The 27,723-nt window shown below is 45.4% G+C and overlaps 1 protein-coding gene across 5 annotated transcripts in view; it reads left to right on the forward strand.

Moving 5' to 3' along the window:
• Positions 1 to 27,723, forward strand: part of DRC7 (dynein regulatory complex subunit 7) — a 50,085-nt gene that overhangs the window by 9,486 nt on the left and 12,876 nt on the right. For 3 of the 5 annotated variants that reach the window (XM_061593726.1, XM_061593727.1, XM_061593728.1), the window contains 12 exons: positions 4,888 to 5,033; positions 7,929 to 8,103; positions 10,933 to 11,058; positions 12,214 to 12,408; positions 14,643 to 14,801; positions 16,069 to 16,287; positions 18,526 to 18,654; positions 20,923 to 20,995; positions 23,165 to 23,293; positions 24,712 to 24,840; positions 25,471 to 25,697; positions 26,594 to 26,809. In XM_061593726.1, coding sequence (XP_061449710.1) covers positions 4,888 to 5,033; positions 7,929 to 8,103; positions 10,933 to 11,058; positions 12,214 to 12,408; positions 14,643 to 14,801; positions 16,069 to 16,287; positions 18,526 to 18,654; positions 20,923 to 20,995; positions 23,165 to 23,293; positions 24,712 to 24,840; positions 25,471 to 25,697; positions 26,594 to 26,809 — 1,923 coding nt within the window. Of the gene's footprint in view, positions 1 to 4,887; positions 5,039 to 7,928; positions 8,104 to 10,932; positions 11,059 to 12,213; positions 12,409 to 14,642; positions 14,802 to 16,068; positions 16,288 to 18,525; positions 18,655 to 20,922; positions 20,996 to 23,164; positions 23,294 to 24,711; positions 24,841 to 25,470; positions 25,698 to 26,593; positions 26,810 to 27,723 lie in introns of those variants that run through there. The other 2 variants (XM_061593730.1, XM_061593729.1) reach the window with 2 other exon arrangements.

Raw genomic sequence — 27,723 nt, forward strand, 5'->3', positions numbered from 1 at the left:
CGACATACATTAAAATGAAATAAAATACAGTAATATCAAATGCAGTCACATTAATAACAGTAGATAAAATAAATACTGGACAGTCATCAATACATATATAAAACAATTATTTTAGCAGCATACGATAGATGACAAAATCATGGAGATTTACCCTTCCCAAGGACCTCAAAGGCCTGTTGGAATAGCCACGTCTTCAGGGCCTTGCGGAATACATCTAGGGAAGGGGCATGTCGAAGATCACATGGGAGGGAGTTCCAGAGAGTGGGGGCCACCACAGAAAAGGCTCTCTCCCTAGTACCCACCAACCTAGATACAAGATTACAGGCTTGAAGGGGGCACAAAGGAATCATCTTTGATCACTGCGCTCTGCAGGTGAGGGCCTCCTCCAGATACCACCTTATCAGGAGATTCGTTCCGCACAATATAGGAAACGGACCTTCAGTGTGGCGGCACCTACCCTGTGGAATTCCCTCTCTTTGAATATTAGGCAGGCGCCATCTCTGCTATCTTTTCGGCGCCTTTTGAAGACTTTCCTCTTCCAACAAGCCTTTTAAGTTGAGACCTATCACACTCTGCGTCTGTGTCAGAATTGTTTAATATGTTTTTTTAATAATGTTTTTAACACTTTTTTAAGGTTGTTTTTTAAATGTTTTTAATGCTGTTTTGTTTTAGTGTATTTTAAGATCAGTTTTTATGATGTTTTAAAGTGTTTTAGTGTTTTGTTTGCCACCCTGGGCTCCTGCTGGGAGGAAGGGCGGGATACAAATTGAATAAATAAATAAATAAAAATAAAATCCTCTATCTCATCCCTCAATCCCATAATGTGAGTGGTTTTGCTGCTGTGTTAACTGAGCTGCCACAGAGTATCTATGTTCACACTGGAACAGGGGTTCAGTCGCCTAGGGTCTCGGGGTGGGTGGGCCTTAGACACCTTACTTTTTTGGGAGCCAGGTCCCAGCAGGCTCCCTATGTCTTCAGTGTCCTATAAGCCAATCAGCATTAAAGGGGAGTGTGTTAGCCACTGAGAAGAATCTTCTCATATTGGAGTCAATCAGAGTGAAGGGAGTTCCTGTTGGTTCCTACTTCAAAAAGCCAAGTTGGGAAGAGTGAGAATTCTCTAATTGCAGAAGAAGAGACAGTGGATCCTGATGGCTGCATCCCATCTGCATCACCAAGCAGTTTGGTAGCAGCAGGAGATAAAACATGTAGACCCAGAATTCAGTAATCCAATCTATATTTCTGACAGTGAGAAAGCTTGTCAAATGGTGACACTGATAGAGAAGCAGAAAGTGCGGCTAGATTAAGAATGTCACTTCTATTTAATTTTTATATATTGTATTGTTTATTTTGTATATTATTGTATTTTTATACCTGTGTTTATTTTTCTTGTAAGCCGCCTTGAGGGCCTTTGGCCGAAAGGCAGGGTATAAATAAACTTATAATAATAATTATTATTCTATAATTTTAGAAGGTTCTATAATTTTAGATGGGGGTATGGCTGTGATTATTGTGCAGGCACCCTGAACTTCTGAATTTGCCACTGCAATACACACTGTTTATATACAGTAGGGCCCCGCTTTTCGGCGGCCTGCCTTTCGGTGTTCCGCTAATACGGCGGCTTTCAATTAGAGTAAGGCCCCACTCATATGGCGCTTGTTCCACTTTAACGGCATTTTTCGGGCATCGGGCACCATTCTATTAAATGAATTCCACTTTTTGGCAGGTTTCACCTTTAGGCAGGGGTCTGGAATGTAACCCACTCTATGAGTGGGGCCCTGCTGTACACAGTTTTTAGACTGCTTAAAGCAGTGGAGGCTGGTCAGTAATGGCAACCTCAGTCCGCCCTCCAACCCGTGTGTGTGTGATGGAGTAGGTGACTCTGCCTGTCCTTTGCTCTGGCCCTACTTGCTGTGGGTCTCAAATGCCTACCAGCCACCACTGCGCATAATATAATGAAAATCTCTAAATGAAAATACGACATTCAAGACAAATGTCTTTGAAACTAGATGAAACAAAACGTAGCTGTCTTTTGACACCTTTAACATATTTCCTGCAACCCCGCCCGTTTCCTTAAAATATTTATTCCTGTGAAAAAGGGGCCCAATATATTGCTTCTTCTTTGGGGGGGAGAGAGGGAGAAGGAAGTGCCTGAACTCAGGACCCATTCACCTAGTGAACACCTGTGCTCTGGCACTATTCTTGTATACATTATTATATACAATAATACACATTATTATTGTATATTTGTTTTTAATGTTTTTAATTGTTGTAAATCGCCCAGAGAGCTCCAGCTATGGGGCGGTATACAAATGTAATCAACAACAACAACAACAATAATTGTGGGTGAACTGATCTTGTGAGAAAGCCCTACACGGACCGTTTTTTTGCACAATCCTGGTCAATTCTAGATGTGTTCCCCCCTGCCCCGTGCATTGCAGGGGAAACTCCAGATGGGCATTCTGCCTGGCAGGGCCCAGTTGGATGAACAAGCCCCCACATGGCACTGTCTTTATCTCTCTGCGTAATTCTCATTCTTTCCTCCCAAACAACCCGAGATAAAGGGGAGAGTTGAAGTCCTGTTGTCACTTTGTTATCTTTGTATGCACAAAAACAAAATCTGGGGGGCAGCTTGACCTGAAATGAAATCCCCAGTCCTTCTCTTCTGTCTCTTCTCCTCTTTACCCGTTTATTTATCTTCCCGGAATTTCCTCTCTAATCATGCTAATTTTGGAGAATGGTGACGGATAAAGATACAAATGGGAATTTGCATTCAGATGGTCCAGGACAGAAAAATGCTTTTCCATCTTAATTTCTGCATCAGGGCTGGGAAAATACTTCAGTTTCATTAGCTGTCCAGGGTGGGGGTGAGGATAGGGAGAATGCCCCCCCCCCTCGATCCTGTTCCAGGCCATGAATGACTAGCATGCCTGCTTCTGTTCAGCTCATCACTGCGGCGGTGGGTGTTAGAAACAATTGAACAGGCCCATGTAAAGCACAAATCCCTTTCACCTGTGCTGGCGATACTGCATCGCATTGTCAGGTTGTTTAAAAATAAGCACAACAAATGTTCCGAAGCTAATGCTGCTTTTAGTCTGTGTGCAGGTTATGGGGCCACCCTACCATGTCTGCTCAGAAGTAAGCCCCATTCATTCCAGTTGGGCTTATTCCTAGTTCAGCGGCTTGCTTTTTCAACAAGCCCTTTGGGACCTTATCTGTGTAGGAATTGTTTTTTAATACGTTTTTAAACCTTTAAAAACAACAACCCAATATGTTCTTTAACCGTTTTCCCTTTTTTTAAAGATGTCTCCAAAGCTTTTTAAAAAAATGTTTTTAAAGATGTTTTGTTTTAATGTATTTTAAAGTCTGTTTTTATGATGTTTTAAAGTGTTTTTAGTGCTTTTGTTTGCCGCCCTGGACTCCTACTGGGAGGAAGGGCGGGATATAAATAAAATGATAAATAAATAATAAATGTAGGGTTACAGCAGGAGTGCACATTTGCCAAACAGAGAAACTGTCACGGGCACCACATTTCACACCACAACCTGTTTCACTGACTGCAGCCAAATGCTTCTTTCAAGGTCAGTTTCATCACAGGTGCCACCTTGGGGAATCCTGGTGTAGACCACAGTGAGCGAGATGGACCAATGGTCTGACTCAGTAGAAGGGCAGCTTCCTCTGTGGTGGCCTCATGTGCCTTTCAGGACATGCCCGCATGCAGCTCTTATTTCTTTCAGTAGGGCTCATAGAGAAGGAGTTCCCTGTGGGTTTCTCACATTGTTCTGGTTGGATCCAAAGGAAATGAATCTTGTTTTAGACCAATTGAAAGCAATAAGATTTGACAGTCATGACTAACTGAAGCCCTATTGATTTCAGAAGGACGAAGGCCACAATCCTAACCCCCTGTACCTGGGAAATGCACATGAGCTTCCCATAGGCATCTGCTTGGCCACTGTGAGGTGCTGGACTAGATGGGCCATTGGCCTCATCCAGCAGGCTCTTTGTATGTTCTTATGTTATGTTGCGCTGAGCTCCTGGTTGCGGGTTTCCCATAATAGGCATCTGGTTAGCCACTGTGAGAACTGGAGAAATGAGCTAAGTGGAAGACACGTCAAACAAATCCTCATCGTGACCATCTTCCATCGGAAAACCTACGTCCTCACTGTGGGAGGCTGTGTGGATCCAGAATTGGCCTCCACAGTCACTTACAGACCCACCGTTAAAGACCTTCTCTTGGAAGACAATCTTACTCGGCCATGAGTGATCGCCAGTGAATGAATGATGAATGCTGGACTAGATAGGCCATTGGCCTGATCCAGCAGGCTCTCCTTATGTTCTTAATGACTTCAATAGGACACTTCTGAGCAGTCATGGTTAGTGCGCTATAAAACAGCGCTAACTTTCTCTGGCTCCAGCCTGTTGTTGCCTAGTTCCCAAACTGTGGTTCGTGGACCTCCAGTGGTCTGTGAGCTTCATTCAGGTGGAACAGATGCATTCAACATGTTCATTTTAATTTTAATTGTGTTTTTATTGTTTCTTTTCTTTCTGAGGTTGTATTTTATTGCATTGCAGTTTGAATTCTATGGAATGCAAATTATAATACAGAAAAAAAACGTAAGAAATAAAAGAAGCAATAAAAATGTGACTAAAAATCACACAGTATTACGATGCCTGCGGCAGGCAGAAAAGTCATTAAGTGGTTCGCCCAGACCATCAACAATTTTCAAATGGTCCATGGGGGGGGGGGAGAGAGATGTTTGGGAACCAGTGGCCTAGGGAAGTTTTGTATTATGCAAACAAAATAATGATAATAATGTTAATGATAATAATAATGACAATGATGATGATGATGATGATGATGATAATAGTAATTCATTTTTATTGCTGTAGGAGAGAATGGAGAGCAGTGAGGAGGAATTTGTATCGTTGCTAGAGGAGGAGGAAGAGGAGCTCTCCTCCTTCCACCTTGGTGACGAACTGCAAGATCTAGAGGAGAAGCTTTCTCAGATCCAAGTCCATATTCCTGAAGCTGTATAGTAAGGCGTGTCTTAACTCCCTCCCTGTGTGTTTGTTGATGACTATGCCAGCCCCATCCATCCCTTCCCAGCTTAGTCTTTGTTACCAAATCCCAGCCCAGATCAAAAGATGTTGCAATGCTTCTAAAATGGATGGGAAACCTGTTGTCCTCCAGATGTTACCGGGCTATAACGCCCATCGTCCCTGACCATTGGCCACGCTGGATGGGGTTGATGGTGTCCAACAATAGCCTAAAAGATGTTCTCACACAGTCTTTAAGCCTTAAGGAGACGCGTGCTAGAGTTACGAGCTACCACCAGGATGTTTTCTTCTGTGTTTTTGGCAACATAAGAGAGACTCAAGTTTTCTAGGTTCTCTAATATCTACACAGCCTTTCCCAACCTTTGGGGCTGCAGATGTTGCTAGACTACAGTTCCCATCATTCCTGAACACTGGCCATGCTGGCATGGGCTGATGGGAGTTGTGGTCCAGCAACAGCTGGGGACCCAAAGGTTGGGAAAGGCTGATTTGGAAGGCAACAGATAGCGACTGTCGCTGCTGAAGCCACACGTGGAATATGCTCCCATAGTCTACCCATGCCATTCTAGATCATCTGGTTGTCATCAAGGGCCAATCCAAAGTAGAACCCATTACATCAATCTAAGGGAAAGGATGTGGGAGAAGAGTTGCTGGGAGCAGGCTGGCAATCCTATAGGGGAAAGATGTGGGAAACTTGTCTAGAGACCGTTACAAGGTGAAGACAGACATAATATTTAAAGAGGTCACAACACATTGCACACCCACTTTTCATTGTGTGAAAATCCAGCTTCTCGGCTTCAACAGCTTGGCTGCCTCGTCCACGTTTTGTTAAATCCAGTGGTGAGTCAGCCATATGGCTTGCCCCTCTTCTGTACTTCAGATGGGCTGTCTGCCTTTTGGTTTGTTGGTTTTTTAAACGGCGTGTTTTCATTTGTACTTAATTAAAAAGAATGGGAATTCTTTCCAAATCGTTGCAAAACTGCTCCAGAAATCGGAAACAGGGTGGGTGCTTGGAACATTAAATGCTGTTAGGCTTTTGATGCAGGCTTGCAAGATAATAATTTAGACCAGGGCTTGGAATGGTGGGGAAGGCCCACTGGCTTGGCCTGCAAAAAGGCCCCTGTTCAATCCTCAGCATCTCCAGGTAGGGTTGGGAAGAAGGTTCCTGTCCGAAACCTTGGAGAGCTGCAGCTGCTGCTCACTGCAGGTATCAGCCTTACCCGGCTGGCCGAGACTGATGAGAGTTATAGTCCAAAACATCTGGAGGGCAACAACAGGATGGGTAAATCTGATGTAGGTGTACAGTAACTGAGTTAGATGGGCCAATGGCCTGACCCTGTGTAGTGCAGCTTCCTATATACCTAAAGTGCTGCCCTCCAGGCCTCTCTTTCTGGCCTTTAGGGCTCTCCCCAGGCCCCACACCCCTCATTGTCCTTGCTACACATCTTCCTTGAGTGGGTTTGTTTTCCTGGCTGGGATGAGCCCTGGAACTCTGATAGTGCTTCTTGCTTCCCTGGATGAAGGTGAGAGAGCAGGAGTGGTGGTGGTTGTGTGTGTGCATGTATGTAATTCTTTTATGCATTTATATTCCGCTTTTCCCCAGACTCAAGACAGCTTATAAAAATTAAAAACAAATCCAGTTAAAAACATGTAAATAAAACATACAGAAGCTGTAATTAAGATGTAATTTAACTAACTAACTAACTAATTAGCTGAAACGTTTTGTTAATACATAAAAACCTCTGTTTTGTTAATCACAATTATGTTCATTTATACACACACACACACATATATATATATATACACATATAAGACAGTTTTGAAAGTAACATCTAGCATCTCCTAATTATCTCCATCCAGCCTCTCCTATCACCGAGCGATCAGGGAGAGCTACCCATTGCTGGCAAACTCTGAACATCTTGCTAGAGCCTCTGTTGTAGCATTTCGCCAGCCTCCTAATTTGCGCAGACTATTAGTGAGAGCTGTGCTTAAGCCACCAATCACCAATCCAGGGTCTCATCCATGTCACTCCAAACGCTGTATCACCTGTGTGTACCTCAGCTACTTTTACAAGCACTAGGACAGGCAGGACCTATTACATCAAACAGAACATCACCTGCAGGAAAATGCAGAAGACCAGGATGTCATATCTAATACGTAGGAAAAACCACAACTGACCTATGCAAAATGCTTCAGAAACCACAAATCGTATATCTTAACAAAAAAAAGTGGAGCAACCAGTTGCAAAACATTTCAACATTGAGGGTCACAGCCTGTTGGACTTTTCTATTACAGCGATAGAGATGCCAGCAGATCCAGCAGCATTGACCAAAAGGGAGATCTTTTGGATTTACTCTCTGGACACATTGGCACCACATGGCCTGAACCTGGAGGACAGTACCAGCATCACTTAGCTTCTGCTAATGCACCCCCTCTGAGCATTCCATCCTCAAAGCTCTATAACTGCCACCTTGGTAACCGCATTTGTATGTTAGCAGCTGATGAAGGCGGAAGCTGAAACGTTTTGTTAATACAATAAAAACCTCTGTTTTGTTAATCGCAATTACGTTCATATATATATATACACATACTGTATACACAAATACACATGGCTACTGTATAAAGGTAAAGATTGGATTAATTTATTTGCCCATTTTTGCCTCAGGCCCTGCCTACCACTGCTATGTTGCCCCCAGAAAGTTCCCCAGAATTCCCATGTGGCCCTCAAGCAGAAAACACTTCCCTGCCCTAAAGGAAGGAGTTTACTTATGCTGAATGTTGCAAGGACACTATCAAACCTGGCCTATTCCACTGCAAATGGTACATCTGTGCATTCGTTCTGTCCCCCACTTCTCCTGTGCCCCTTCCCCCTACAGTGAATTCGACTGGAGTTCCATTGACACCGCCAGTTTGCCAGAGTCCTACAAGACGAATTCTTCCAAGGAGCAGATGCTGTTGCAGGTGGCCAACAATTTTCACCGACAGTATGCGCACCTCTGTCCAGACCGTGAACCCCTCTTCCTGCACCCTATAAATGAATGTGCGGTGGAAGTAAGTGGAGAGGCTGGGACTGGCCCAAGATCTGTGCCTTATTTGAAAGGCTTATGTTATGTGGCCATGGTTTTTCATGGGGTACGGCTCCCCATGTCTTAGCTTTAGAGCTCTTTTGAGTGTTGGGATCAGATTCCGCAATATCTGGGGAGAAAATGAAAGCGCTCCTTTGAGCATGTGCAGTGTGTTTCAGTGCTAAATGATACTGAATCATACAGTTGGGTGTGGGTGGTAAGGCCTTCCAGACCAGAAACAAGGTTTCTTCCTATCGTCTCTGTTCTCCCAAGGAGTCCTGGGAACTACAGTTTAGTGAGTTTCCCAGGCTCCCCCCTGCCCCACATTATAGTTCCCTAGGAAGAATGAATAATTCTTAAACCAGTTTAAGACTGTGGTATAGGATATGCTCATATTTGTGTTACACCCTTTTAACTGCCATGGCTTAAGGAACCTTTGGAACTGACGTTTGATGAGGGTGCTGAGAATTCTCAGATAGAGATCCTAGCCCCCATCAGAGAACTAGAGCTCCCATGGCTCTCTGACGGTCTGTACTATAGTTGTGCTCTCAGGGCAGGGATGGGCAGAAGGTAGATCTCTGGGTGATTTGTAGAAGATTGGCAGGGACTTCTGATCCCCAATTGTCTTGCAACAGTGACAGCTAACCCCCCCCCCCAAATTGGATTGCTGAAAAAGAATGCGTGAGGAAAAGCCAGGAGTGGATTTGTGTGTGAGATGATTTGTGGGCTTGGTTCTGGTATGGATCACAAATTCCTGGGCTGAACATGTGTTCAGAGGCACCCTGTTCCTTAATGTATCTCTGCCTGGCTGAGCCATTATTTTATTGGACCTTAGGGTTGTAGTAAAAACACCCCGAGAGCTAGGAAGGCTAAAGTCTGCTCACCCCTGCCTTGGAGTACAGCCAGACAAGTAGTTTTCCTACAGGATCTCATACAAAAAGCCGTGCAAACAGTTGGTGCAATGGTCTTTAGCTGTCCACTGTCTCTGTGTAAGGTTGACCTTTTCATGTAACAGCTTATTGCTGACTTTGTCAACTTGGGCCCTCCAGGTGTTTTGGACTACATCTCCCATCAGCGAATGACAGCACAGTTGTGCTTGTTGGGACTGATGGGAGTTGTAGCCCAAAACATCTGGAGGGCACCAGGTTGGCAAAGGCTAGCTTATTGTACTTCTTCAAAGGACAAACTTTGGCATAGGGTTGTTCCCCCCAGTCATTGGGTCTACCAGGTCTTCCTTGAAAAGATGGGATGCCCTACCTAAGTTGGTTATTTATTCCCAAGTATAGGAGGGCATTCTCTCTGGCTCGATTTAATGTTTTACCTTCCAAACGTCTGGATGGCAGATACAAAAAAACTCCAAGCAACAACAGATGTTGCCCCTGTGATAATGACGAAGTGGAGTCTATTTCACACGTCTTGATCAATTGCAGTTATTAGGAAGGGGCCAGAAAAGACCTATTACGTGGTTTTCCCCAGGCTGTTCCTCTGAGTCCCTTCTGTTTGTTTTACTTGAGGGTTCAGATAAGGAAATCACTGAGCAAGTGGCAAAATTCCTGAACTTGGCCATCGTTAACCAGACCCCGTATGATTGTTAATGGCAATTAAACTAACTGAGTTATTTTTATAATCCAGTATGCTGTATGTTGTAGTTTGTGTTATTTTGTAGTTTTTTTATTTCATAACATCTAATATTATGTTCTGTATTTGTGGTCAGTGGACTGTAAATAAAGATTTGATTGAGGGCATAGGGTTGCTATTCAACAGGCAGAGCAATCCCAATGCTGGGGGGCCGGCGGAGGAGGAGCCGGCGGAAAGCTCCACAGGACCCTCCTCCTGCTCAGGAGCTGCCACTCCCGGCTGAACACTGGCTCTCTTACGAGCTGCATGCGCGAGTCAGCAGGGAACAGCTCCCACGAACAGGCCTCCCAGGGAGTAAGCGCTCCCCATAGGCCACATGGAAATGTTTTGACTGCGCCAGCCTTTTGGCTGGCAGAGTTTCTGGGTGGAGTGAGACCTCGAGGAGGGCTCTGAACGCGAGGAGGATCTCGCGTAAGTCCCCCCATTCCCCACCACACCCCCAGAACACCCCATTTTCAGGGCTTCTGCTGGCCCTCCATCCGCTCAGCCACGGTGGAGGCCTGCTGCCGGCAGAGCCCGGCACAGCCGGAGTCTGCCAGCACAGTCAAGAATCCACAGCATCCAACTCACTCCAGCCCAGTGGAAAGGTGAGTTGGATTGTGCTCTTTGAAATTAATGAACCTGTGAGTCATGTCCATTAACCCTAATGGGTCTACTCTGAGCAGGACTAGTGGTGAATACCACCTCAGGTCTCCTGAGTACTGGTGCAGCTTGTGAGGCAGAGGGAGAGCTCAGATCTGCTTGTGCAACACTTGATATGAGGATCCTCCAGGCTGCATCTGCTTGCATGGATAGAAGGTCTGGAAACATCACTTTGAAGCTACAAATGCAGCTGATTTTCAAGGACTGGATGTTTACATGCAATTAGCATAATTTGTATATCATTTGCACAAAGAGTAAATTCCAAACAGGTATGAGCTTAAGCATTGTGCAGAGTCTGTTATACTCACCCCAAAAGAAGGGGTTTATTTTCCTGAAAAGAGCCAGTAACATGTTTAACTAATACTCATGAGAACTAGAATGCAGAAACACAATTTTTTTAAAAGCTGGGATTTTCAAAAGTGAAAAATCCACACAACTGTGTGTGCAGGATCATGTGCTCAAGCCGAGACTCCTGCCTTGGGTACAGATTTGTACTTCCCTGATACATTCACAAACTGATGCTGTTTTGTTGCAGAAATTTGTGAGCACGACAGTGCGCCCGACTCTGCTCCCTCACTCAGAGTTGTACAACTGGGATGGCTGCGCCCGCTTTGTGGCCGACTATCTCACCATGGAGCCTCTTCTGTCTCCAATCACCCCGGTAAGAGACAGGGGCTTTGTGCACTCGCTTTTTCCTCACCTGCCTTTTTTCAGTAGCACCCGTGTGTGTGTGTGTGTGTCCGTGTCCGTGTGTGTGTCCGTGTCCGTGTGTGTGTGTGTGTGTGTGTGTGTGTGTGTGTCCACTGAGGCATTTCACAAGACGAGCCAACGCAAAGAACAATTCAGGAGGCTGGTTAGGGCCCAATGAGAGACCATAGTAAATATGTCAGTAGCAACCATGTCTGGGTCTTCTAAAAAAATTAGGTGAGTGTGTCATTTTTCATCAGAACATCCCATGCTGCACTCCACCCACCCACCCCGCCGCTGCAGATGGAGATCGGGAGGATGAATCGGTCAGTCTCCGTTTCTGATTTTTCCAGTCTTAAATTCAGTTCCCCAAATTTCTCTTGCAATTAGTGATAGATATTCTTTAAAAAATCTCATGAAACATCATCAGAATTTTAGTGAGAATTTCTCTTAACACATTTTGCATGCAGTTTTTATTAGTATGCACGGATGGTGCAGCTAGCAATTGAGAGAGAGCAGCAGTTCCTATTTGAGGCTCGCCCTGAGGATGCGAGCAATATCTGCACTCTGTTCCTGTCGCTCCCCGGCCTGTGCCCTGGATGGAGCCTGGAGGCACGACAGCATCACTCAAAGCAGCACAATGGCACCCCTGCCCAGGTGCTTCTCCCACTGGTTACTCTGCTGAGGTGTGTGTAACTGTTTACATGATCTTGTGATAAACCTGACAAGAAGTTGTAGATTTTGAGGTGGGTGGAATTTTTTTTGAATTCCTCTTTTATCAGTTTGGATTTTGGACCACCCCTAACGTTGGTTTTAACCCAGGATGAAAGCTCTTAAATTCTGCTCCCCAAGCCTCAGGGAAAGGGGCCCTAGCTCAGCCATAGAGCAGCTGCCTTGCATGCAAAAGGTCCCAGGTTCTATCCCAAGGAAGGCAGAAGAAAGGCTCCTGCCTGAAACCCTGGCGAGCCGCTGCCAGTCAGTGAAGACAATACTGAGCTAAATGGACCAATGGTCTGATTCTGTCTAAGGCAGCTTCCTCTGTTCCCAACCCTCTTCTTGACTGTTTGGGCTGCCGGAAGAAGTGGGGTTTGGGGGATTTTGCTGACAACGTGGCCTTTCGTCCATGCAGCCCGGTTACTTGTACTCCCCGACTACAATCCTGAGATACCAGCGGGGGAACTGTTTTGACTTCAGTGTCCTCTTGTGCTCTCTGCTGATTGGCGCGGGTTATGATGCCTACTGCGTGAACGGCTATGCCACCCGGGAGATATGCATGATGGACGAGTCCAGGGAGGTGTGCCCACTCTTGCAAAAATCAAAACAGGTGAGAGCTGTGGGCGTGTTTGGAGCTAAGCAGAGTGGCAGGGGTTAGGATCGGGGGGGGGAAAGGGTGGTGGGGAATTTGAGAGGCAAAACTTCAGTTGATTCCTTTGCCACAGACTGTGACTTGAGGAAGCTTTACTGATACTCTCCCAACAATGGCCACTAGGGGGCAGCAAAGGCATAATTTAAAAAGGCATAAGGGAAATCCTAGGTTTTGTGGCAGAGGAAGGGATGGTGGACTGGCAGAATTTATCTCTCTATTACATACGTCTGTTATTTTTGTGCATTTCTTTTTCTTTTATTTTTTTTTAGGTTTATTGTAGACACTGTGAGAACAGGGTGTTGGACTAGATGGGCCATCGCCCTGATTCAGCAGGTTCTTGTTATGTTCTTTTTTAATAATTTCTGTATACATTCTTGCATTTCAACGGTGCATTCTTAGACATATCTAAAGAATTACATAAAAGCATATAAATACTGTATATTACATGCAAATGCAAAAATAATCCAGGCTACTTACATGTCTCACTTATACTTTCACTATATATATATTCTAAAATCCTATTTGAAAATGTATAAATGCTGAATATTGCACATTATGTAAGAAGACGTTATGTTGCATACTGCATGCAGGGCTATGTAATAACTATAATATAATAGTTAATAAACATTTATAAATAGTTTTTATAAGAGCAAGCTCATAATATCTTTCATGCAGTCTACACTAATCCAGCAAGCTTAAGCTCTCTTTATATTTATTGCACAAATGGTCCAATGACTGTAGTGGTTCTAGGAGCTTCTGAGGGTGAGGTCTCTTCCAGTGTCCAGTCTCTGTGTTACGCTGCACGGCTTCTGGTTTCCCTGCTGAAAAGGAGGAGTTTCTTACAGCCAGTGGTAGGCCTGGGGCCCCTCCCCCAAACATTTTAGCCCCAAAAGTTCCTAAATCAGCTTACAATAAGCAATGTTGACCTTGGGATTCTAAGCAACTGCTTACTCTTTTAAAAAAATTCTGCCTTTCCTCCAAAGACCTCAGGGCAGCACACATGGTTCTTCCTTCCTGTTGCCTGCCCAACAACCCTGCGAGGTAGGTGAGGCTGAGCAACTGTGGCTGCAACAGCCAGGTGAGCAATAATTTGAACCCAGGTTCCCCAGTCTAAGTCTAACACTCTAACCACTATACCACAACTGGATTATACGGTGGGCCTCTTGCTTATAGTATGGGAAGCTCTGTTATTGTACATCCCTGCCTCTGCCTCATTCATGGATTGCTAGTTTGAACTGCATTAAGCAGCTCCCCCTGTACTGCCAGGGTGCAAAAGACTGCCAAATTAACACACATACACAGCCCTTGCCTCCTGACTGTTCACAGGCATCCTCTATTTAACGGCAGTTCAGTAAATTGCAAGATAGACAGAATGTGGTATTCTACTGGATGGAGGCCAGTGCAGAAATACAGCGAATATATATCAGGGATGGTATATCAGGCTGGCGCCCTTTGGGACTGGTAGGACAGGAGGCAAAGAGGCCAACATTAGGTGGTGTGAAAGCCACCTATAGGCAGAGCCAGCGATGGAAGGATCTGTCCCTTTCGGTTCTCTCTCTTTCTCATTGTTCCAATCTTCAATTTGGTTCTCCACATTTCTGCAGCAATTTGCATTTTTTAAAAAAACAATCCTCATGAAAATTCTCCAGCATTTTAGTGAGAACTTCTCCTAATCAACATATTTTTGTATGCAGTTTTGACCAATGTACACATTTTTGCAAGCAATTTCTCATCATATATTGCATTTTCATATTTTCATTTTTACACACACTTTCCCCTCATACACACATTTTTGCAAACATTGCTTAGGTGAAGAACTGCGTCGCAACATTCGGGTAAGTGCAAATTTCTCAGGATGGCTGCGTTCCAGTTCTTGCATTGTTTCGGAAAATGTGGATTTGATAAATTTGGCTTTAAACGAGAACTGAATTGAATTTCCTGCCCATCCCTAGGCAGAGCCAGCTAATGCTCGCCTTGTCCCATCCTCCTGCCTGCTGAGTTCCACAAGGGCAAAGCTCAGCCTAAGGAGAGGGAAACTGGCACCTAGGGCCACCCCCTGGACTGGCTGTAAACAAGGCGGCAGCGGGGGGCTAGGTGAGGGCAGCTTGAGGCTGCAGAGGCTGTGCCCCACTTCTTCCCCAACGGCAAAGGCCTCCACTGGAACAGCTTTGTTTTTGCTTTGTTGGGTGCAGGTCCCAGTAGAGGCCACAAAGCAGAAGCCCAAGAGGTACGCCATCAAGCCCCCGCGGGATCTCCGTAGCAAATTCGAGCTGCGTCAGGAAGCCAAGCAGGAGGCAATAGTGCAGGCAGCTGAGGAGAAGCAACGGAAGGAGCAGGACGAAAGGACAGCGGTGAGCAAGGGCTTGGGAGCTCCCTCTTGCTGCAGGCATGCAGTCTGGGATGTGGGAAGTGCCCCTTGGAAAGTATCCTGTGAGCTGAAGCTACTCACATGGCTTTTTGAACAATATTTTCATCAGACATTCCTCCCGTTTCCAATGATTTTTTTTTAACCACACTTCGCAAAAAAAGAAAAAAAGATGTGTACATTTACATTGCCCCTCACTTGCTGTTACTCAGAATTGCCTTCACTTGCCCGCAGTGACATAACTGCGCACCCAAGCTTGATGGCTACATTGCACTGAGACATTATCCCATTCACTATGTCTTCCCCGATCAGGTGATGTCATCATGCAGACAAACTGATGGCTACATAGCATCAGGACTTCCTTTGTGATCTCCGATTGGCTGGGATGTACCAGCTATGTAATCCAGGAAAGAGAAAGTAGTGGTAGCCAGGGGAAAATAGTGGCACCAAACATTTATGAAAAATATGGATTATTCTCATCGAGCATTCTCCAGGACAAATGGCTATTCTGTGAAAATTGCTGTTTTCAACCCCCAAAAGTGAAACTGGACATGACATGTTAATATAACAAAGTCTCAAATTGATGCAGATAGGCTACATGACTGACAATTGCTTAACTGCCTGCCATAAATACTTGCTATGGCAGGCAGTTCTCACAGTCTTATAAGGCAGCCTTCCCCAAGCTGGTGCCCTCTAGAGTTTGTGAACTACAACTTCCATCATGCCAACCACGCCAGTGTAGCCAGTGGTGAGGTATGATAGCAGTTGTACTTCAACAACATCTGAAAAGAACCAGTTTGGGAAACGCTATTCGTGTATAATAATCTATAGATAAGGTAATAGACATGACTAACTTAGGTTCCTTAGTTTCAATAGGTCTACTGTAAGTAGGACTTAGTTAAATACCACCCCCATGGTTTGTTTTCTGACAACAAACCATGATATGAAGCCATGATTTGTTGTTGGCTTACAAACCTTGGGTTACTTTTACAATGGTTTGTTGTTATGTCTGAACCCAACAGCCTTGCTTAATTAACCAGGCTTTGTTTGGCCACTCCACCCCAAACACTCATTAAGCCACAGCAGCCCAAAGCAAGAAGGTTTGGAAAACAAACCAAGTTTTGGAGAAACAAATGATGGCTTGATTGCTCATATGTAAACCATGGCTTAGTGTTGTGTGCGAACGTGGCCAATGAGAAGGCAAGGGAAAGGACAAGTGCTTGCTTTATAATCATTGCTCCTCTCTGCCGCAGGAAGCTGAAAAGCCCCATCCAGACCCCCTGTATGGTCTCCGTGTCCATGCCTGGGTTCTGGTTCTTTCAGGCAAGCGTGAAGTGCCGGAGAGTTTCTTTATCGACCCTTTTACAGGAAAAAGCTATGCTACCACTGACGATTATTTCCTTGGTATTGAAAGTGTCTGGAACCACCGGAATTACTGGGTTAATATGCAGGACTGTTGGAACGCGTGCAGGGTAAGCAAACGGAAGTTTCCCTTCTCTGTTGAGAATATGGTTTTGCTGCCTAGTCTACACAGAGGGCATCCTTGGAAGACACACCGAGGGCTATAGATGAAACCATAAGCTGAGCCATTCTGTGGCAGACCGATGGCCTTTCTAGTCCAGCATTTCCCACAGCGGCCAGTCAGAGGGGAACAAACTTCTTGGGGAGGGGCAAGGAGGAATGGCCGTGTAACTCTTGGAGCCCTCCATGCATCCATCGCAAGGCACCTTCCTCTCCAACTGAGCTCTGTCTTCTGCACATTCTTCCCCTAAACTGCCGAGAAGAAGCCTTGAGCGAAGGACGAGGAAAGTGGAGGGAAGACAAAACGGAGAAAGGGGTCTGCGAAAAGGGGAAGGAGGTGTTGGTCTGCAGCTCGCATGGCAGGTTTTGGTCTGAAGTCAAGATGGCACATAGATCATAATGGGGGTGTCCTGGAACAGCATTATTATGGGAGACGGCTCAGTTTGCATTTGAATCCAAGCCTACCTAATCCGCTCTTTCCAGTACGATATGTGAACCGAAATGGAGCTATCCCACAAAATTTGCATTTCTCCTGGGATGAAACTGTGGGTTCTTGGCAGGGATGGGATCCGTTGGCCGGTGCTGGTTCCAAAGCATTCCGTCAACCTAATGGGCTATTTGAGTTCATTTTTTGTCTGCAAACTGCTGCCTTTACTGACCCTTTTTTCCTCTCAGAAAAAATATTGATATTAATATTGACATTTTAAAATGAAATATTTTGAAAGGAAATGTTGATAAATGGAAGGAAATATCGATAAAATGTCAATATTATCAATATTCCAAAAAAACCTGCAGAACATCACAGCATAAAAATCCAATCTGTAATGACAGCAAATAAGCACATTAATGAAAAGTTCGGTATCAAATCCAAATTGGGCAGAATTCTAGCACATCCCTAGTTCTGGGCAATGGGGATGCCTCTGGGATTCCCCTGTATGTATCAGCTGCAGCAGGGGCAGCTGGTACACCTTTACTCTTTCGGTTGGGGGTGATGTCACTGCCCATATATGGGCAGAGAGAAACAAGATATCACGACTGCATGGGGTAGGAACCAGCCCCTCTTGCAGCACCCAGGTTGGGAATTGCTGCTGAAAGCATGGGATGTGAGGTTGGGGTGGACTGATCCACCTAGAGGTATTACAGAAACGTCAGCTCTGGCTTCTTGAGTGGACACTCTAGCAGAAACTAAGAAGGCGGGGGGGGGCAAGGGGAGACAACTGACTTCTGCAAAGCCCAAATTGATGTTATAGGCTGAGTTGAAGGACGGAAGAATCAATCTATTTCAGCTGCTCTCAGTTTCTCACTTTTCTTAAGTTCAGGTCACCCCATTTCTGCAATAGTTTGCAATTAAAGGCAAACAAAAAAATTTACACAATAATTTGTGTATTCATGCACATTTCTCCTAATATCCACATTTAGGTAAATGTTTTTGTCTAATATCTGTGGAAGCACTATTAGTGGTTCCCCATGGACCAGAAGCATGACTCATGCCCCAGTGTTGTGGGCCCAACTCTGTGGAACTCCCTCCCACTTGTAGTCAGGCAGGCATCATCCCTTCTGGATTTCAGGTGCCTGGTTAAAACCATCTTATTTCAGGAGGGCTTTGCATCATGAATGCTTCTCTGATGTTGAATGTTTTCTCATGCTCTTGTTTTATTTTTCTGAGGTTTTAAATTTCTGAGGTTTAATTTATGTTTTAAATTTTGTACGTTGCATATTTTATCACTATATGCTGCTTTGAGACCTAGATGGAGAAAAGCAGGATATACATTTTAAATAAGTAAATAAATAACATACACATTTTTGCAAGCCATTTCCGTAATGAAAACCATTTTGCATGTTACTTTCACTAAGATACACATTTTTGTGCTTTCCCATAATAATAAACATTTTATTCGCTTCTCTTGTTAGCAAATTCCATTACAAAATTCAGAGGCCATGCATTTTGAAGGATGGCCGTGTTTTCATGTGTGTATTGCTTCAGGAAGTGCAAATTAGGTGGATTTGCAATTAAAATGAAAACCAAGCTGAATTTCTCTCCCATCCCTGGATGAGTTCCCCCTACTTTTAATTGTCAAGTCACTCAGGCTTTGTTTTGGGGGCACAAGGGTGGCAGGGTCTCCAAACGGACTGGACTCTTGCAAGGCTCTCCAAGACCTGATTCCATCGGCAACTGTTGCTTTTCCTAGGATCTCCAGTTTGACCTCGGGGACCCTGTGCGGTGGGAATTCATGCTGCTCGGCTCTGACAAGCCCCTCCTGTCACTCCCGGAAATGGAGGAGGAAGAGGACCTCGGGGAGGATGAGGTGGAAGATATGGTAAGCGATCAAGCCATTTCTTTGTGCACCAGTCAGTGCCTGAGTGTTCAGTGCTGTGCTGATGGACTGTGCAAGAGTAGAGTCCTCACAGGATGTTTTCTTCACCGGGCTCATGCCATGAAGCAGCCTTCCCCAACCTGGTGCCCTCCAGATGTTTTGGACTACAATTTGCAGCAACCCCAACCTTTGCTGGCTAAGGCTTCTGGGAGTTGTAGTCCAAAACATCTGGAAGACACCAGGTTGAAGAAGGTTGCTCTACAGCTATTTACATTACGACAGAAGTCTTTTGGGGGACAAAGGGGGGTAGAATCCTAAGATTGCCCCCAATCCTGCCTTTTACCTCAGGCAGCCTTTGTATCTGTGTAAGGACATCCCAGACTCAGCTCATCATTGAGCTTTCATCTGCTCTCCATTCTATACACACCTGCCCCCCCCTTGCATATAAAAAGGTAAAGGTGTCCCCGCATTTGTAGTGCGAGTCGTTTCCGACTCTTAGGGTGATGTCTTGCGACGTTTCCTAGGCAGACCGTATATATGGGGTGGGATTGCCAGTTCCTTCCCCAGCCTTTCTTTACCCCCCCCCAGCATGTGCCGGGTACTCATTTTACCGACCATGGATGGATGGAAGGCTGAGTGGACCTTGACCCCTTTTACTGGAGATTCGACTTCCTCCTTCCGTTGGAATCGAACTCCGGCCATGAGCAGAGCTCACCACTCTGCGCCAGTTAACTCCCACCACTCACCTAGCGGCCGGTAGGTCTGTGCAAGTGGGGCTGGGTTGATCTCCGGCATCCCAATGCTGCACGTTGCTGAGAGAGACAGGGTGGTGGGGCGTGCAAGGCAACGGGAAGCTCAGCGCGGGGCAAGCACAGTGTTGGAGTGTTGGATTTGCTCCGCCATGGCATTGTGCCGTGCCAAGCTGCCCTCTGCCTTGCCCCTCTCCCTCTCCCACTTGTTAACTGGCAGTGAAGCGTGGTGTTGGGGAGCCAGGAGAGCAACGCAACCTCACCCGCGTAGCCCACCAGCCGCCACTAGCAAGGTCTGGCCATCCCAGCTCGCCACTGAGTCAGCCAGCCTCAGAATAAAGTTTTCCTGATCTCCTGCACTGCTCCGTTTGATCCTCTGCTGCTAAATGCACTCCGGGGAGAGGAAAAGCCAAAGCCACTCTCTCAGGTGTGCTCTTGCTCTCCTTCCCCACTGCCACCCTCCTGCTTTATAGTTTGATGAGGGAGGCAAGAACATTTCCAATGATATGCCGCAGCTGCACAAAGCCACTTCTGGCCCACCTGTACGTACTTCCGGTCAGGCCAAGAGCACCAGAGCACAGATACTGGCACAGATACTTACACATGACAAGGCCTCCCTCCAGACTAAGGAACCACTCAGGCCCATAACGTTGCCTCAGCAGTAGTGGAAAGATGCACCAGTTGTTTTTTCCCAAACCCATTTGGTCCAGCTCAAGTTCAGGTGGGGATGGGGGCAGGCGTCTCACGATTCCTTTGAGGAAGGTGTTAAAGCACTTAAGGATTGTATTGTGGATCAGTGATAGATCTCAAACATTTCCCCCCCCCTCCAGTGGGTCACTTGAAAATTGCGGGGTGTCTTGACAGACCACACAGAAGCCTTTTTTGTTGTTCTACAAGTTAAAGCACACACCTAACTTTTGTTTTAATAACTGTAGTCTTGGCTTTGTAATTGTGGTGGGCAAAGTCCTGCGAAGTCAGGGATAATGTTTCTCGATTTCAGCCTCCAAGTCATGTTCCCCATTTATCAAGCTTCTGCATTTAGAGCTGAGGTTGGCAAGTGATGGAAAATCCCATCTCGCACCAGCATGGCATTATGAAAAGCATGGCCTGGAGGCCAGAACTTTGTTATCTGGTTTGATAATCCGGCCCTGATCAAAACAGCCTCTATCTCCATCGTTGGAGGGCAAGAGAAATAATCAAGTGCAGGACCAAGCAGAACTATTCTCAACTCTTCTGCAACCTTTCCATGGACCACCTAATGGAGCTCATAGACCATCAGCAGTCCACAGACTGCAGTCTGAGAACTTCTGTTGTGGATGCAGCTACATCCTGTTTGATACAGGTGTAAAACGCACCTGCTATCTCTTTCTGTACTGTCATCTGTTATGAAGGAGTTGTCAAAGCAATCCATGGATTTGCAAACCTTTCCAGAAAGTCATAGATCAAAAAGATAACACTGGCTATTTAGAGGCAGAGCAGGATCCAGCCTCCTAATGGGTCCTTCTCCTGGGTCTCTTGACAGATTAAAGAAGAGGAGCCAAAGGGTTTTGACATGCCCGCATCTTGGGTGGAGCAGATCCAAATCACTCCAAAAGGTACTCTTCTTCCCACCATCGCCGCCTTACCTGTATATTGTGAGTGGCCAAAGTGTGCATCAGAAGCCAAAGATGCAGCTCGTAAGCGTTTCAGGCGCAGCTTCTGGACCATTTGAGAAAGAGGCCATTTGAGATGGAGACTTTGTCCTCCTCCTCCTCCTCCTCCTCCTCTCCCTGTTCTTCCTGTGACTGAAAGCGCTTGGGGAAGACAGAGGTCAGGTTTTCTTGACCTGCAGGGCTCTGAGGAAGGTGACTTTCCAGAGCTCATGGGCTGAGGAAGGGAAGGAGCAGGGGGGCAGTTGGGGTTCAGGACAGAAACAGAGGAGGACAAGGCTATGGGGGCAGAGGACCAGCCCTACCATTAGGCAGAGGTGGACGTCTCCAGCAGCTGATAAAGGGGCCAGGAGCAGCAGAAATATGTTGGAAGGCAGAGTTGTGTATGTACATGGCCTGCCCCGCACCTCCTAAGCAAGCGCTCTCCTGTCCTCTCGCATGTTGTGAAATAAGATTCAGCTGCCAGCCCAGTTGGCTTCTGTACACAGAATGGTGGTGGGGCATCTTGTCCTTTGCCCCATGCAACAGAATGTTTTGGGCCAGCCCTGTGGAGGGGTTGAGAGAAGCTACAGTCATGTCCGGGCTGGTGTCTGGGGACAAGTAGGTACTGCTAATACCAGGTAAGTGAATTAGAGGAATGCCGGGGCCGCAATTGTGCTATGCACAGAATCTGGGAGAGCTAAAAGAGTTTAAAACGTAAATAGTAGCTTTTTTACCATCTTATGTAGAACCGTAAGTAATGTAGTAAATTGAAAAAATTAATGTGGATTAAAAAAAAAGATAATGAAACATAAATGGGATGGAACAAAGTTTGGGCAAAACACATGTGACAGTAGCATGGATGGCAGATCAATGGCTGTATCCATCCCTACGTGTATAGAATTCTCCCCTGCATACCCCAGGAAGCAATCCCCATTCATTTCAATGGAGAGAGTCTGTCTGTATGTGCATTTTTATTTTTGTAATGGGTGGATCTGCAACCTCCACAGGAGCAAAGAGGAACGCCTGCATATGCAAGACTCTGGATGGGGGGGTGTATAGACAACAGCGGACATGTCATTGAAAACCTTGCTTGACAAAGCTTCAATTAACTCAGTGTAAAATAATGATACTGCATCCGGTTCTGGACCCCGCACTTTAAGAAGGATGCAGACAAACCGGAAGAGGTTCAGAGGAAGGCAATGAGGGTGATCAGGGGACTGGAAACAAAGCCCTGTGAGGAGAGACTGAAAGAACTGGGCATGTTTAGCCTGGAGAAGAGAAGTCTGGGGGGGAGATATGCTAGCACTCTTCAAGTACATGAAAGGTTGTCACACAGAGGAGGGCTGGGATCTCTTCTCGATCGTCCCAGAGTGCAGGACACAGAATAATACAGTACAAGTCACAGGAAGCCAGATTTTGGCTGAACATCAGGAAAAACTTCCTAACTGTTAGAGCGGTACGAGAATGGAACCAATTCCCTAGGGAGATGGTGGGCTCTCCAACACTGGAGGCCTTCAAGAGGCAGCAGGACAGCCATCTGTCAGGAATGCTTTGATTTGGATTCCTGCGTTGAGCAGGGGGTTGGACTTGATGGCCTTATAGTACAGATGGGATCCATTGGCTGGTGCCAGTTCGCAAGCATTCTATCGACCTAACATTGATTCGAGTTCTTTCTTTATCCACTAGCTGCCGCTTTTACTAATCCGTGTGTTTTTCTCGCTTGGAAAAAACATTAATATTAATACTATTTTTAAAAACTGGTATTGATATTGAAATGTATAGATGAAATATTGATGTTTTGAAGAAAATAATATCTTTAAATTTATTGATAAATTATCATTCTTACCATTGATGTTTTAGAAGTGGATTTTTTTAAAAAGTTCATTTTCAAAAATAGCTGCTGGAATTTGCTACATTAAAATCCAATCCTCAGTGACTGAGAACAGGCGAATTAATGGAAAATTTGTTACCAAATCCGAACTTGGCAGAATTCCAGCACATCCCTACCTTATAGGCTCCTTCCAACTCTATTCGATTATTCTAATAATTATTTCCAGGTTTGCAAAGCATTTCATACAATTAAAATGCCCTTTATATGGCCAATGCCAATGTCGTTCATCTTTTTGTTTCTAGAATTTGAGACGCGCTGTCCCCTAGGGGTGAAGGTGATTCAGTATAAGAGTGCCAAGCTGGAAAAATGGGCGCCGTATCTGAACGGCAGCGGGTTGATCACTCGCCTCACCGTCTATGAGGATCCAGACTGTAAGCAGGCTCTCCTGGATTTCCGGCAGGGGTCTCAACCAGCCCTACCTGGAGAAGCTGCAGATTGAACTTGTGGCCGTCTGCATGCGAAGCAGATGCTTCCCCACTGAGTGGGGAGGGTGGAGAGATTCAATTTTGTTTACATTTTAATGAGAAACTACTTACTCTGCACCTTCTCAAACCAATGCACAAAGCAAAACACAGCTATCCCAAGAAAGTTGCACTTTGAATTTTGTAGTGCAGTTCTCCAGGCAAACAATAAGTGCAAAAATTGGGGGAAATGGCTTGCAAAAATGTGTACATTTGTCAAAACGGCTTACAAAAATTTGTTAATTAGGAGAAAATTGCACTAAAATGCCAATTAATTTTCATGAGATTTTTAAAATTAAAAATAGCAAATGTCTGCAGAAATATGGAGAATTGAAGACTGGAAAAATGAATAACTGAGAGAATGAAAACTGACAGATTTGCCCATTGCTGCTGAGCTACCTTTTTGCCATTGCTGCAGGTTGCCTGAGTTGCCTAGTCCTGGCTAAGGTGATAGGAGTTGAAGTCCACCAACTTCTGGAGGACACCATGTTGGGGAAAGCAGGTCTTCGCAATGTAATCTTTTACGCCTGCCTATTCATTCAGCTTGCAATGTTTTATTGCCCCTCATTTACTGCAAGCAAGGTCTAACTGCTTCTGATGCCGTTCTAGTGAAATCCACAAGGGAGTTGAGGTGTTGATGCACAACAGAACTAATTGCTGGAGAGTACACGGAGTATGGAGTGATACAGTTGTGGGGGGAGTGCACATATTTTAATATCAGTTTGGTGTCAGTTATAATCCCCACCGCATAAGAGGACTGAAAAATAAAAATAAATAGGTTCTCACAAAATGGTACAGATGCTAGAGGATGGGAATGGAGATGCTGTGCTGCCCAGCCCTAATGATGACACAGATACTAACCAATAGGTCCTTGTCACTCAGTCACAGTACTCTCAACAGTCCTCCTAACAGCAATAGAGACACATATTACAAAAGGCAGGTTATCCTGCTGGGAATATAACACAATCTTGCACCAAAAGCACACACAAGGATGCATGGCTCTTCAATCAGGCTGTTGAGGTGGGTTAGGTTTCACAGGTTTTGTAGTTGTGATTTTATCAGTTGTGATTTTAATTTCTGTGTATATGTTTTTATATTGAGTGTTTACTGTACGTTGCCCAAAGTGGTGGGACAACCTGCCAGGTGGGCGTCTAATAAAGCCAATAAATAAATAAATATAAGTAATTGGTAGCAAATGCTGATTTAGGTTGCAAAAACCCCTGATTGATTGTGTGGAAAGGCTCTGAATTTGCTTTGCATCATCACCAAGGATCAGTGCCTAGCTCATAAGCCACCATGGCTACAGATTGTTCACTTCTCCTCAAAAGGTACTAAAGTGCTGGAAGTGAAGGAGTGGTTCAAGAATCGAGAAGACATGATGGAGACGAGAGAACTGAATAAGCAAACGGGAGTGACTATGGAGTTCTTCATGCCTGGACATGTGCAAGGCCTCAAAGGTATCCAAGCCTCTAGCCCATGACCTGTTTCAGGCACTTGAGACTAGAGCTGTCTCTTCACATGGAAAGCGTATTCCTGGTTCTCAGCTCTCTTGATTTTCAGCCTGGTCCTGATCCAGGCAGGGGCTTACATTTCTGTCCTGAAATCAGTCACATTTTGCGTTAAGGAAAAACTGTGCGATATGTCTCTAGGGCTGCAATCCTATTCATACTTACCTGAGAGGAAATCTCATTGAATGTAGTGGGGCTTAAATGTGCACCAAATTGCACTGTAAATCATGCAAGTGGTGTAATTGGGGCATACTTTATTTTTATTTTGCAGTTTTTACAATTTGGCATAATTTATTCTAGTGTTGCTAGTTCTCGGGGGGGGGAGCTGTGGAAGACACTCCCCCCCCCAATCTAGTTTATCAGCTCCCTCTGGCCTGAAAGCACATGAGGCCACTACCTTGCTGAAGCCAAGCTGGTCTGGTTCTTGTCAGTGTCTGGATGGGGGAATTGCCTGGAGACCACATCTGTGCACTGTGGCTTCCGTGACAGAAGAGAGGCAGGATATAAATGTACAAAACCGAATAAAGAAAAATGATACCACCTTCTCTAACTGGAGATTCCACCTCTTTGGTTTCTTAGCACACATCTACAAGACCATGGATCCTGAGACAGAGCGCACTATGGAGTTCTACAACGAGACCCGGGTGGATGGCCTTCAGAAACGTGTGGAAACTTCCAAAGACATGATGGAATATTTTGAAGGGCGGTCAGATTTCCTGTATTACCGGCACGTTGAGTTTGGCAAAAGAATAAAGAAACCTGCCAATGCTCTGGCCATCACTGAAACCAATGCCCGGCCCATTTTGGTAAGAGAAGCACGGTGGGTGAGTGCAGCAGATGTAGCATGGGGCCCCCAAGAGACAAAGCTACAGATCATGAAATTCTCCATTCAGATCTCTCCTCTGAGATGATCTCATTGATTGGTCCACCCACAAGCTTCTCTCTCTCAGCCTCTGGCCTCCATCTTCCCTGTGGAGATGATACAGACCTACCTTGGGGCCCTGGTGGGTAGCCATTTTCCCCAATGCCCCCCAAGTAGCATTACTTTCAGCAATGTGGGAAATTAAAATGGCTGCCTTCTGTTGCCTCTGCCACGGGCCCACTGAAGTAGGAGGGGGCCCATCAGAAGACATTTTGCGAGGGTCACCTCAAATCCTGATTTGGCCTTGAACTAGTTCCCTTTGCCAAGTCCAAGCATCTGTGCCTACCCAGAGCCAGGGAAGTCTCGGGTGAGAGTCATTTGAATGATTAATCATTTGAATGATTAAAGTCACTGATTGATTCTCCTGTATTTGCGATAAGAAGATTAGTGTGTGGCTAGAACTGGCCCAAGATGTTTTGCTGCCTGTGGCAAAGGATAAGATTGCCTGCCAATCTGAAACTGGTTGACTGTGGACTGGCATTGGATTTTACATCAACACTATCAGTGACGGGATAGTGCCCACCATCACACTTGTGGGCAGCAGGCTAGCCTAGGGGTGCACAAGCAGGTTGGCCTCCAAATCTTTGCCTTCATTCCCAGCATCCAGCATCTCACACTGTCTAACGTTAGGGCTGGCTCAGCATCTGGCATCATACAACCTAGCTGCCATAAGTCTACCTACCTGCCTCTCCACCCACTCACTCCATGCAGGTTCTGTTAACTTGACGGCAAGGGACTTGATTCCAGATTAGTTTTTATTTCCTCCATGCATGCTTGTAGAAAATCACTGAGCGGTTCCACAGGAACCTGCACAAACCAGCAGATGAAGATGTGGCGGAACGCATCTTTTCATTTGTGGAGGAAAAGATCCTCTTGACCTACCACTGCAAGGAAAACTACATCACTCCTTCAAAGAGGGAATTCAACAAACGGTCAGATGTGGACAGCACCGGGAATAAGATTGTCATGACGAGCGACAGGTGCATCAGCTATCAGGTAAAAGAAGACAGAGGCATCTGCATGTCACAGGACAGCTAGAGAAGAAGGTGATGTTTGATAGGGAACTGAATGAGAGTCTTTGCTAGGCATGCAATGAATGGAATATTATTTTTTAATGTGACAGACATTTGGCTTGGTGGGAGTCAGATGTACTAGCACTCACCGTGCCTAATAGTAGGGCCAGCCTTGGTCCTCACATGCTTCTTCCTCCCTTCATGTGCTGTGTTCCCTCCCTCCTTCCTTGTATCAGGCAAGCTGTGGTTTGCCATTGCATGCAAACGTGGAAACCATGGTTTGCGTTTGCCCTGAAAACCAGAATTAGAAATCATAGTTTGATCCTGGTTTGTTGCAATCAGTAGTTGCCAGTTTGGGATGTTCATGGCAATCTAAGATTTGTCTCTAAACATGAAACAGAGGAGAAGGAAAGGACCGAAGGAATCTGCATGTGAGGGAATATGTGAGCTTGAGGCTGCTGCTAAGTTCATTCTCTTAGTGCCAAACTATAGTTTAAGAATACATATCAACTAAACCAGTGTGTTGTAGCGGTTTGCATGTTGGACGGCTGGGGCTTGGTTCAAATCCCAACTTGGTTGTGAAGCTCGTCAGGTGACCTTGGGTCAGTGACCACCTCTAAGCCTATCCTGCCTCATAGAGTTGCTGTGAAGATAAAATGAGAGAGAGCCCTTCTGAGCTACTTGGAGGAAGGGTACGGTAGAAAAGTAATAATAGGAAATAATAGGAAATATGGTAAGGTTGCCATTAGCTCACCCATTTTTATGTAGTTACTGATGAAGAACTTTTAAGTTGATTAACTTTAACAGGCTAATCAAATAAATTAGTTAAATAAATATAAAGTGAACATAAGAAGAGCCTTGCCGGATCAGGCCAAAAATCCATGTCACACAGAGGAG

The sequence above is a fragment of the Rhineura floridana genome, chromosome 13, assembly GCF_030035675.1.
Source record: "Rhineura floridana isolate rRhiFlo1 chromosome 13, rRhiFlo1.hap2, whole genome shotgun sequence".
Lineage (NCBI taxonomy): Eukaryota > Metazoa > Chordata > Lepidosauria > Squamata > Rhineuridae > Rhineura > Rhineura floridana.